This window comes from Propithecus coquereli, unplaced genomic scaffold (genome assembly GCF_000956105.1).
Source record: "Propithecus coquereli isolate 6110/MARCELLA unplaced genomic scaffold, Pcoq_1.0 Scaffold137, whole genome shotgun sequence".
NCBI classification, from domain to species: Eukaryota; Metazoa; Chordata; class Mammalia; order Primates; family Indriidae; genus Propithecus; species Propithecus coquereli.
This window is the reverse complement of record NW_012137969.1, coordinates 8,217,629-8,229,185: the sequence shown is the minus strand read 5'-3', so window position 1 is coordinate 8,229,185 and position 11,557 is coordinate 8,217,629. Positions and strand designations below refer to the sequence as shown.

At 49.8% G+C, this 11,557-nt stretch overlaps 1 protein-coding gene across 1 annotated transcript; it reads left to right on the top strand.

Annotated features, from left to right (window-relative positions):
- The first annotated feature begins 7,401 nt into the window (after positions 1-7,401).
- Positions 7,402-10,972, top strand: TUFM (Tu translation elongation factor, mitochondrial). The gene is made up of 10 exons (XM_012638972.1): positions 7,402-7,558; positions 7,662-7,856; positions 8,288-8,454; positions 8,703-8,807; positions 8,893-9,057; positions 9,211-9,343; positions 9,422-9,526; positions 9,650-9,801; positions 9,910-10,029; positions 10,608-10,972. The coding sequence occupies exons 1-10, from the start codon at positions 7,516-7,518 to the stop codon at positions 10,779-10,781; spliced, it is 1,359 nt and encodes a 452-aa protein (XP_012494426.1). The 5' UTR covers positions 7,402-7,515; the 3' UTR covers positions 10,782-10,972.
- The last annotated feature ends 585 nt before the right edge of the window (positions 10,973-11,557 follow it).

Sequence of the window (11,557 nt, the reverse complement as noted above, 5' to 3'; positions counted from 1 at the left end):
AAAAAACAAAAAACAAAAACAAAAAAAACCACACACCAAAGACCAGGAAGTGTGGGAGTATAGGATGTGGGTGTGTCAGGAGAAATGGGCAAACACATACACAAATGGTAAAAAGGGATCCCTGGAGATCCGGGCTGTGCACTGCCATTGTCTGCTGCAGAAGACATTGATTCCTCATTAGTATAGTGATGAGAAAACAACATAAAAAAAAAGAAGACATTGATAATGAAGAGATTGCTCAGCCACCTTGGCGAGAGTAATTTTAGGGACGTGGTGGTGGCAGAAGACAAATGGTAGTGGTTTGAGGAGTCAGTGGAAGGCCAGGTAGGAGGAATGTGACTGAAAAGGGGAGAGAGAGGGTTGTGGTTTGAGAAGATGGAAAGATTTGCTTGGTTTTTTAATTTTTAATTTTTTTTAAGAGACAGGGTCTTGCCGTGTTGCCCAGGCTGGAGTAGGGTGGCTATTCACAGGCTCATCCTGCTACTGACCAGCACGGGAGTTTTGACCTACTCTGTTTCGGACCTAGGCTGCTTCACCCCTCCTTAGGCAACCTGATGGTCCTCCACTGCCAGTCACTCTATTGATGCTGAACCTAGTGCCCATAGGCATAGCGTGCTACAGCCCAGAACTGGGTTTAAGCGATCCTCCCACCTCAGCCTCCCAAGTAGCTGCCACTACAGGTACTGCACTGAGCTGCTTGTTTGCTTATATCCTGAGGGAGACCTGATTAAGTTGGAAGCCTGAGGGGAAAGGAGCCAGCAGAGAGGATGGTCACTGAAGGAACAAGGTTCTAGGGAAGGTGGGTAGGGATGGTTAAGGGTCCAGGTTAAGCCAAGGTATTAATAATGAAGGGTAGAAACATTTCTTCAGGAACAGGAGATGTAATGCTCAGGATCTTTCAGCTACAAGTAATAGAAACCTGAATTTAAGCCAACTTAAACATGAAAAGAGGGGAAGTTTATGCATTCAAAGAATTGAAAAATCAGAGGTAGAATAACCTCAGACATGGCTGGTGCCAGCGTCTCAAACAATGTTAATTTGAACTTGGTCTCCATCTCTTTTATCTCTTTTCCCTGGACTGGCTTCATTCTCAGGCAGGTTGTCCCTTCGTAGTTAGCAGGATGGCCACCAGTAGGGCCAAGCTTCATTCTACCAGCTGAACAACGCTGGCAGAAAAAGAACATAGCTTTCCCAATAGCTCCAGCAAATGAAGTAGAGTTGAATCTCATCAGCTCAGCTGAGGAGACCCAGTGACCATCTGTTGTATAATACAGGATTTGGAGCTGGGTGTGGTGGTTTGTGTCTGTACTTGGGAGGCTGAGGTGGGAAGCTTGCATGAGGCCAGGAGTTCAAGACCAGCCTGGGTGATATAGCAAGTCTGTATCACTAAAATAAACAAATCAATTAATTAAAAAAAATTTTTTGAGACAGAATCTCGCTCTGTTGCCCCAGCTACAGTATAGTGGCGTCATCATAGCTCACTGCAACCTCAAACTCCTGGGCTCAGGTGATCCTCCTGCCTCAGCCTCCCAAGTAGCTGGGACTACAGATAATGCCACCATGCCAGGCTAATTTTTTCTATTTTTGGTAGAGACGGGGGTCTCACTCTTGCTCGGGTTGACCTCAAACTCCTGACCTCAAGCAATGCTCCCACCTCAGCCACCCAGAGTGCTCGGATTACAGGTGTGAGCCACCTCAGTGGCTGTAACTTAATTAAAGAAAGAATTTGTCTGGTTCCTGGCACAGAATTTCTAAAACACTCGGAATTTCCTGAGTAATAGAAATGTCTGTTATTCATGAGTCCCTCATATAACACAGGAGTTTTTGCTGATGAGGTGACTGATGGCAGGCCTCTAGTTAGCTTCAGAAACCTTGTGATTTGAGGGTTGAGATTTTGAGCCAGCCTGATCTCCACGGAGGGGAGGGGGGCCTGGAAACTGAGATCAATCACATGGCCAGCGACTTAACCAATCATGCCTGAGTAATGAGACCCCAATAAGAACTTTGGACACTGAAGCCCAATGCTGCCCTGGTCAGCAAATGCATTGATGTGCTGGGAGGGTGACGTGCTCTGATTCCACGGGGGGAGGGCGTGAGAGCTGTGTGCTTGGACCCTCCCAGAACTCACCGTTGTGTATCTCTTCATTGGGCTGATCCTGATTTGTATCCTTTATAATAAAAATTTAATCCCAAGTATAGAGTTTCCCTTCATTCTGTGAATTCTTGTGCATTATTGAACCTGAGGGGGGAAAGTCTGGCTTCCTCTAGGAAGCCATGCCCAAGTACCTTTTACTTAGTAGCTTTTGTGTGACATTCACAAAGCATTTGCAATTGGGAATGTCTCCAGTCACGAGAGTGACAAAGGTGTGACAGGGTGTGTTTGGAAGGCACCTGGGGCCGGCAGGAGCGGTGGGGAGACACGATGCCTGCAGGCAGAGAGGACGCTGGTGCAGTGGTCCAGCAGAGGGCAGTGCAATAGGGCCGATGCCAAGGGGACTACCCGGAGAGATTTCTGAGGAGGCATTGCCAGTTAGGCTGGTGGCAAGAAGAGTGAAGGATGCCCTTGAGCTTCCTATAAGGGTTTGTGGAGTGGAACTGAGGGCAAAGCTCTGGGACCTAGTCTGCAATTTGCCCCTAAAGTTCTCGGCCAGCCCAGTACTCACTTCAGTTACGCCAAACCCCACCCTCTTTTTAGAAGTTTTAGAGCTACAAGAAATAGAGATCATATAGTTTATGTCCACTCCCAATTTATAGACAATAAAGCTGAGGCCCAAGAAGTTACAGTGACTCATCTTTATTTATAAAATGAACATGAATACAAAATTTGCTTTCCATTGAAAACATCAGGAAACTTAAGCCCAACATAACTGCTCAACTGAAATGACTCAACAAATAATTCCTTCAACAAATACTCATTCGCAGGCTTTGTTCTTAGAGTAAAAAGTAAGTTCTTACTGTCACGAGCTGGTGAGACAGGAAAAGAAACCCCAGCAAACTCGTAAGGTAATTTTGGATGTTTAGATGCTATGAAGCAGACCAAAGAAGACATAAGAGAGTGACTTAGGGACTACTTTAGATAGAAGAGGTGACATCTGAGGTGGGACCTGAATGTCAAGAAGGAGCAAGCCATGGGGAAAGCCACAGGCAAGAGCATTCCAGGGAGAGGGAAGAACATCTGCAAAGCTCCTGAGGTAGAAACAATTGTGGGATGTTCACAAAACAGAAGGATGGCCAGTGTGGCTGGGGGACAGAGTGAAATGTAAGTTGTACTAAAAGGGTTCGAAGAGGGGGGCAGAGGCCAGATTGCTCAGGCCTGTGGGCCTTGGGGAGGAGTTTGAATTATTATCTTTTTTAATAACTGCTTTATTGAGATGGAATTCACCCACCACCTACCCCCGTGAGATACAATTCACCCATCTGAACTAGGAGTCTGGATTTTATTCTATGTGTGATACGGAGCCATGGAGGGAGGAAGTCATTCTGATCCACATTTTAAAGACTGATCTGGCTGCTGTGTGGAGAATGGATTTGACAGGTACTAGGAACAGGAACAGAGCCAAGAGACCCACTGAAGAGCTCCTGGGGTCACCTAGATGACAGACGATCCCGGACGGAACCACAGTGTTGAGAGAAGTAGTCGCGTTCTGGAGACAGTTTGGAGAGAGAACCACGAGGGCTGCGCGACGGGTTAGGTGTGGGGTGAGGGGCAGGGGGAACAGTGGTGCCACGTGTTGAGATGTATGAGGAGAGTATGGCCGTCTTTGACTGCAAATTACAGACAACCCTGGCAGCCTGGTTTAAACATTATGGACATTCATCCCCTCACATGCAAGTCATCCAGTCTTCTAAGTGCTCTTTGCTTTGCCCTCCTCTGGGTTTTGGCTTCTGCATCAGCTGGGAGTAAGATGGGCACAGTGGTTCCAGGTTTCCCACCCAGACCCAGCAATATCCAGAGTCAGAAGGAGACCCATCTCTTCCATGTCTCCTTCTCGAGAGGGAGAATCCTTTCCTGGAACCCAAGCAGATCTTCTCTTACTGATTACTGGCCCCAAAAGAGTCACATACCCAACCCTAAACACATCCCCCTGCCAAGGAGAACTGGACCACTAGAACTGGACTAGACCTCAGATCTCTTCCTGGAGCTGAGGAAAGGGCCACCCTGAACAAAAATCAGGACCCTGCCTATAGAAAGATGAAAAAATGGCTGTGTTAAGTAGGAGCTCAAAGTGTCTGCCACATGGCAGAATGAACTGTTAGGGGGAGCCAGAAGGCCAGTGGATTTTAAGAGCATCTTTTTTTTAAAGAGTTAATGATTCTGCAAAAAGAACTTTCCTTTCTTTAACTGAAATCATGTAAAATAAATGTTTGACAGAGAGAAGCTCTCTCTCCTTCTCCAAGCAAATTCATAGCCTCCTAAAGTAACAATTTTTTTTTTTTGAGAAAGGGTCTCACTCTGTTGCCCAGGCTGGAGGACGGTGGTGCAATCATAGCTCACTGTAGCCTTGACTCCTGGGTTCAAGTGATCCTCCAGCCTCAGCCTCCTGAGTTGCTGGGACTACACATGTGGGCCACCATGCCTGGCTAATTTTTTTGGTTTTTTTTATAGAGATAGAGTCTTGCTTTGTTGCCCAGGCTGATCTTGAACTCCTGGTCTCAGGTAATCCTCTTGCCTCGGCCTCCCAAAGCGCTGGGACTACAGGTGTGAGCCTCGCCTGGCCTCCACATTGTTTCTGACTTCCTTTGTCTCTCCCCCTTTACCCCTTGACCTTGTCCATTTGCTATTTTTCCATAGTAGCCAGCTTCCTTTCTTCATTTAACATTGCTCACAAGTGTTTTCATGGGTGGCTGGCTCCCCTGGTCCCTGCAACTTTGAACCTACCCAATTAATATTTCACATAGTGGCTAAGTCAAAATTCATGCCACCACATCCACATACTGGATATTGATGCTCATTCCACTATTCCAGTGTAATATTGGTCATAGGTACAACTGGACATCTCTTGAAGAGACTTTCTACACCTGGGGAAATGCCCTGCTATCAGTCCTGCTTCCAACGTCAAAGTTAGAACACATCTCTCAGCCCCTCTGATCACTGACATATGATCTAGGGTTCTCCGACAAGACACATTCATGTGAGGCTTTGAATCTGCCTGGCTTTGAGGCTGGAGGGAATGTAAAGTGACTTTCTTGAAGCAGAAGTGGTTTCATTGCCACCAGAAATAGCTGTTATGGATGAGTCTAAATCCTGGCGTTTAGTGTTTGGTGGCAGTGGCATTAGCAGCTGTTTTGTTACCAGATTAGATCAGTTCTATGGCTTGGCATTATTTCTCCAGCTTGCCCCACAGTTCTGTAAGCTGCCTAACACCCTTAACAAATCCCTCTTTGGCTTAACCCAGCCAATGTAAAATCTGTTATCTATAAATCAAGCCTCCTGATTAAGCCATTCACTATTACGGAGGATGCTACCGTCAACAGCTCTAGAAAATTTTCTCCCTTTGAACTCTTTTTTGAGCGCAGTGTTTCTCAAATTTCAGTCATTCATTTCCCATCTTCCCCAAAATTTGCCATATATTCATACCACTCATAATATTATCTAACAAATGACATTCTTTAAATTGATGTTTTTAAACTTGATATTTATTTACACCAGTAAGAAATTGTTTTCTTTTTTTTGAGATAGGGCCTTGCTTTGTCACTCACGCTGGAATGCAGTGGTACAATCATAGTTCACTGTAGGCTCTCAAACTCCTGGGATCAAATGATACCTGGCCATTTATGCCAGTATTTTTCAAACTAAGACACATTAAAATAAATACAGCACCACTAAAATAGAAACTATTAGTTCAAATACTACCTCCAAAAACTTGCATATTGCTGGTGGCTAATAGTGTCTTTGGACAAATTCCCAGAAGTGGAGCGACTGAGGCACAAGGTAAAAAGAAAGAAAACCCTTTATACTGTACCAGTCCTTCCTAAGCAGAGCTGATGAGTTGAGGACCAGGAGGAGAGAAGTCCTAGCAAATTCCTCACTTTATCTGAGCAGGAAAATGATGGTTAAATTATAGTACAGTGTAGTGGCCACGCTTTTTGGGGTTTAGTGGTGTTGGGTTCCTTAATCACCCTGCCAGTTTTTTCACCTGTAAAATGCGGGAAATAATAGATCCTACCACACAGAGTAGCACTGAGAACATCAACTGTGAACCAATATGAATGCCTGAAAATAAAAATAAAAAGCTTTAGTTGAGAGTTTCCCAGACCCGTCTGAGTCTTAAAAGGGTGTGTGTGTATGTGCTATATAGTTTCTGAGTCTGTGCCTAGATCCCACTGAATCGTAATCTCCAGAGGAGGTATTAGGGAATCTATTTGAAACAAACACTGCCAATTGAGTCTTAGGCTCTCATTAGTTTCGGAAACATAAATCAGGGTTAAGCAGCTGCTATTATCAAGCTGTGATGAGATGATGGATGTGAAAGTTAAGCATCATTTACTAGCCTTCACTTATTCAGTTAACGGACATCTATTGAGCACTCACTGCATGTTCCATCCTCTGTTAGGTGCTGGGGCCACAGCAGGAACAAGACAGACTCAGGCTGCCCTTAAAGGCTCCCCAAGCTGGCCCCTCACTCTCAGTGTATCTGTAAAATTGGGTGAGTGGGGTGACGATCAAGGGAATTGCTTGACCATAGGCCGCTGAGGGGGGCTACAGGAGTGGGCAGCAAAGCTCTGTCTTGGGGACTCTGGCTCTGTGAGGTCAGGCAGTCCAGGGTCCCTGCAAGCTGTGGGCCAGATGGGCGGGTACTTGAGGGTCAAGGACTGTGGGTCCTGGGGGCCCCAGGATCCCATCCCAGGCTCCTGCCCGGTTCATTTTCTCTCAGGGCCAGACGTCAGGATTTCCCTGTGAAATGGATACTACTATTCCCATTTTACAGATAGGAAAACAAAGGCTTAACGGAGAGATTTACGTTACACTTCGACCCCGCCCCCGAAAGGTGTCCAGGACTCGGTCCCACCTCCAGCAGCGGCACAGAGGACCGCGTAGTGAGTCGGACTCCAGGGTGTTCGGGGCCTCTCCCTGCCAGGCCCGGAACGTTCTTTAGCGGTCCGTCCCGGGGCTGCCTCTGCCGGCTGGAGGCCGGGACCCTCCCGCTGGATCCCGCCTAACCCCGCCTCCCTCCCTCCCCGAGTGCCCGCTGCCCCTGGAACTACAACGCCCGCGAGCCTTCGGGGCGCTGATGCATTATGGGACGCTCCACTTCCCTCCGCCCCGGCGTTGCCTGAAAGAACTACCTCGTCCCGCCGTGAGGCCGGAGTGGGCGGTGGAAACTTTCTCGATCCGGCCCCGCCCGGAAGTCGGCGGAGAAGGCCATAGAAACTGGGGCTAGAGGTGCCTAGACCTGCCCTCCAGGCCCCCTACTTCCGCCGGAAGTGGCTTCCAGCCGCAAGTGCCCTTTCTCCGTTGCACGCGCAGGCTGCCGGCATCCGGTACCCTGCACCCGGGGCGCGAGTACGAGCACAATGGCGGCCGCCACCTTGTTGCGCGCGACGCCCCGCCTTAGCGGTGAGGGGCCGGGGAGGGCGATAGCGGCCCAGGGACACGTGGGGGGCATCGCGGGTATCCGGGATCGGACTTACCCCTTGACTCCAAGCCTCTGTCCCAGCAGGTCTCAGCGCCGGCCCAGTCCCACTGCTGCAGGGTCTGTTGCGGCCGCCGAAGGCCCCAGCATTGCCTCTCTTGTGCCGCGGCCTAGCGGTGGAGGCCAAGAAGACTTACGTGCGCGACAAGCCCCATGTCAATGTGGGTACCATCGGCCATGTGGACCATGGCAAGACCACACTGACTGCGGCCATCACGAAGAGTGAGCGGGCTTTGGGTGGGGGCGTCCGGCGAGACCTGGAGCTGGGGAGGTGGGGCCAGCCGAGTGTCTGCTGGAGGAGTTTATTGTGGCCCCAGGAGCCTGAACTCGGACTGTGGGGTTGATTGGAAGATGCAGAAGACAGATTTCCCCTGAACGTGAAGAACTCTGATGCATAAATTGGGGGACCCTGAGTGGCCTCCCTCTATCCGTGGGAAATGCTCTGTAATCAGAGGCCTTACCCTGGAGAAGTCAGAGGGCAGCCCCTTGAAGCCCTTTAACATTTTTTTCTGACCCGCAGTTATCTGTGCAGGAAGTTAGAGATTTGAGGGAGATAGTTTATTTAAGTGGGAGGGACCTGGGGGTGTGGCCTGAGCCCTGCCTCCTCTAGCTCTGAAACTTTAGCTGAGAGGTGTGTTCTCTTTCTCCTTTAGTTCTAGCAGAGGGAGGTGGGGCCAAATTCAAGAAGTATGAGGAGATTGACAATGCCCCTGAGGAGCGAGCTCGGGGTATCACCATCAATGCGGCCCACGTGGAATATAGCACGGCCAACCGCCACTATGCTCACACAGACTGCCCGGGTCACGCAGATTATGTTAAGGTGAGGGTTGTCGGGGACACTGGGGACAGGGTCATAAGCTGCTTCCTGTCAGGATGCTAGGTTTGGAGGGAGGAGGTTAAGGTATTCAAGATGTCTGGATATGAGATCATAGATGCGTGGCCGTGGCCGAAGTGGGTGAGGAGATGGGGGAAAAAGGGGGGGAGGGGCTCAGTTTCTAGCTGCTGCACTTGGCTACATGAACAGGGAGTTGATCTCGGCTGAGTGTTTCCTTTCTTCCTCCTACCCAGAACATGATCACAGGCACTGCCCCCCTGGACGGCTGCATCCTGGTGGTGGCAGCCAATGATGGCCCCATGCCACAGACTCGAGAGCACTTATTACTGGCCAAACAGGTACTTGGAGCCTGGGTAGGGGTGGAAAGAGAAAGGGGGTATTGGGCCACTCTGGACACTATGCCTGTGTCTTTCCCATCTACAGATTGGGGTAGAGCACATTGTGGTGTATGTGAACAAGGCAGACGCTGTCCAGGACTCGGAGATGGTGGAGCTAGTTGAGCTGGAGATCCGGGAACTGCTCAATGAGTTTGGCTACAAAGGGGACGAGGCCCCAGTCATCGTAGGATCTGCTCTCTGTGCCCTTGAGGTGAAGGCAGGGTCAGGCTGGGGTTGGCCGGGGCTGCCTGCAGAGGATGGGGCTGGATGAGTGTCCAGAGTTCTGCTGTGTCTAGGAAATGGCTCTTGGTAAATAAGAGGAGTGGAATGGAGATTTCAGAGTCCTGTCACCTTCTTCCAACAGCAACGTGACCCTGAGCTAGGCCTGAAGTCTGTGCAGAAGCTGCTGGATGCCGTGGACACTTACATCCCAGTGCCCACCCGGGATCTGGAGAAGCCTTTCCTGCTGCCTGTAGAGACAGTTTACTCTATCCCTGGTGAGGACTGTGCTTATTCAGGCTTCTTGGTAATAGCCTGACCCGGTGTCCCTGATGTCCTGTCCTGTTCCCTTCCAGGCCGGGGCACGGTGGTGACAGGTACACTAGAGCGTGGCATTTTAAAGAAGGGAGACGACTGTGAGTTCCTAGGACATAGCAAGAACATTCGCACTGTGGTGACAGGTACAGGAAGGAAACCTTGGGACCTAGGGGCTGGCTCCAGGATGACCTTTCCACTTGTGCCTTCCCTCTGCCTCAGACTCTCCTCCCTTGTCCCTTCTTCCTCCTTTCTCTCTTCCCCCTCAGGCATTGAGATGTTCCACAAGAGCCTGGAGAGGGCAGAGGCAGGGGATAACCTCGGGGCCCTGGTCCGAGGCTTGAAGCGGGAAGACCTGAGGCGTGGCCTGGTCATGGCCAAGCCAGGTTCCATCCAGCCCCACCAGAAGGTGGAGGCACAGGTGAGGGCACCAGGTGATGGTGGGCAGGGCCGAGCCAAGCTGTCCTGTGTACAGAAGCGATGCTTCCAGCCAAGCCCCGCTCCACTGTCATTGCTTTATCGCCTCCAGGTTTACATCCTCACCAAGGAGGAGGGTGGTCGCCACAAGCCCTTTGTATCCCACTTCATGCCCGTCATGTTCTCCCTGACTTGGGACATGGCCTGTCGTATCATCCTGCCGCCAGGGAAGGTACGGTGAAGGGGGCGCTCTTTTTATCAGCTCTGCCTCACTCATGATTCCAAAGATGTCATACAACAATCTGGGTGACTATTTCCTTGGGTCAAGAGAGGCTGGTTGCTGCTGCTGTCAGTGAAGCTAGTAGGTGGAGGGGTCTTGACCAGTGGTCTTAGGGGGAACAAGTCCTCATCCAGTCTGCCCTAGGCTGAAGTAGGTTAGCGGCTTAGCTATACCAGCATTTGCCCACAGAAAGATTTTCTAGATAAGGGTTCCTCTTGTTGAATGTTTCACTGTATATGAAGGCTCAGAGAAGCTCTGTAATTAAGAAATTTGCATAAGCCAGACTTTCCTAAGCATTTTTTCACATGAACATACCATAGGAGCACTCATCACCGGTCCCTTTTACACTCTCCTGTTTTGAATATACTGTTTGCATCTGCCTGACAGCTCGGACGGATGGTGCTGCCCCCAGGCAGAATCATCACCCTGCTGCATTTTCCTGTGACTCTTAACCTCCAAGACAGTCAGCAAACAGTAAGAATAAAGACACCCTGAAGGCCATGCATGATGATCCTCTCTGTCCCCTCCAGGAGCTTGCCATGCCTGGGGAGGACCTGAAGCTCAGCCTAATCTTGCGGCAGCCAATGATCTTAGAGAAAGGCCAGCGTTTCACCCTGCGAGATGGCAACCGGACCATTGGCACCGGCCTTGTCACTGACACGCAAGCCATGACTGAGGAGGAGAAGAACATCAAGTGGAGTTGAGTCTGTGGCCCTCCGCCCACGTTCTCTTGCATTTAGGGCTGCCTTGGCCAGTGTTCTCTCCCGCTTCTGGTGCCCTCAGGGCACAAGCTGCAACCCGGCAGAGTGCAGCTAGACGGACACTTCCCCTTGGTCAGTAGGGGTGGTCTGCCTGGTGAGGTGGGCCAATAAACTGTTCTGTGAATAGTAAGCCAGCCTGTGTGTCTGTTCTTGTGTAAGTTGGAGAGGATGAAGGAGTACAAAAAGGGCATTGAAGACCAGACAGCTGAGGAGCTTGTGAGAGCCCAGAGCCATTTTAACAATAGTCCCTCTCCAGCAGTGAGAGTCCATCTCTACGGTGTAGGCTGGAAAAGCTGTCTTTAAAGCCATCATTACTGCTGCAACAACTTGAGAGGAGAAATCTAGTCCAGTGAGCCTTGTGTGATTGCCTAGTAGAATGCTACAGTAGGGTATTGTTGAACAGTCTCCTGGGAGATACTGGGAATGAATTTGGTTACCACTGGAGCCAGCATGGCCTGAGCTCAGGTGCCAAATGCACCTTATGTCCTCTTTGAATAGTTACTAGGTCAGTGTCTAGTTACCTGTTTAAACTTTTTACTTCTATTTTTTAAGAGACATGGTTTTGCTGTCAACCAGGCTGGAGTGCAGTGGTGTGATCATAGCTCACTGTAACCCCAAGCTCCTGGGCTCAAGTGATCCTCCTGCCTCAGTCTCTGGAGTAGCTGGGACTATGGGTACATACCACCATGCCTGACTGGTTTAAAAAAAAAAAATTTTTT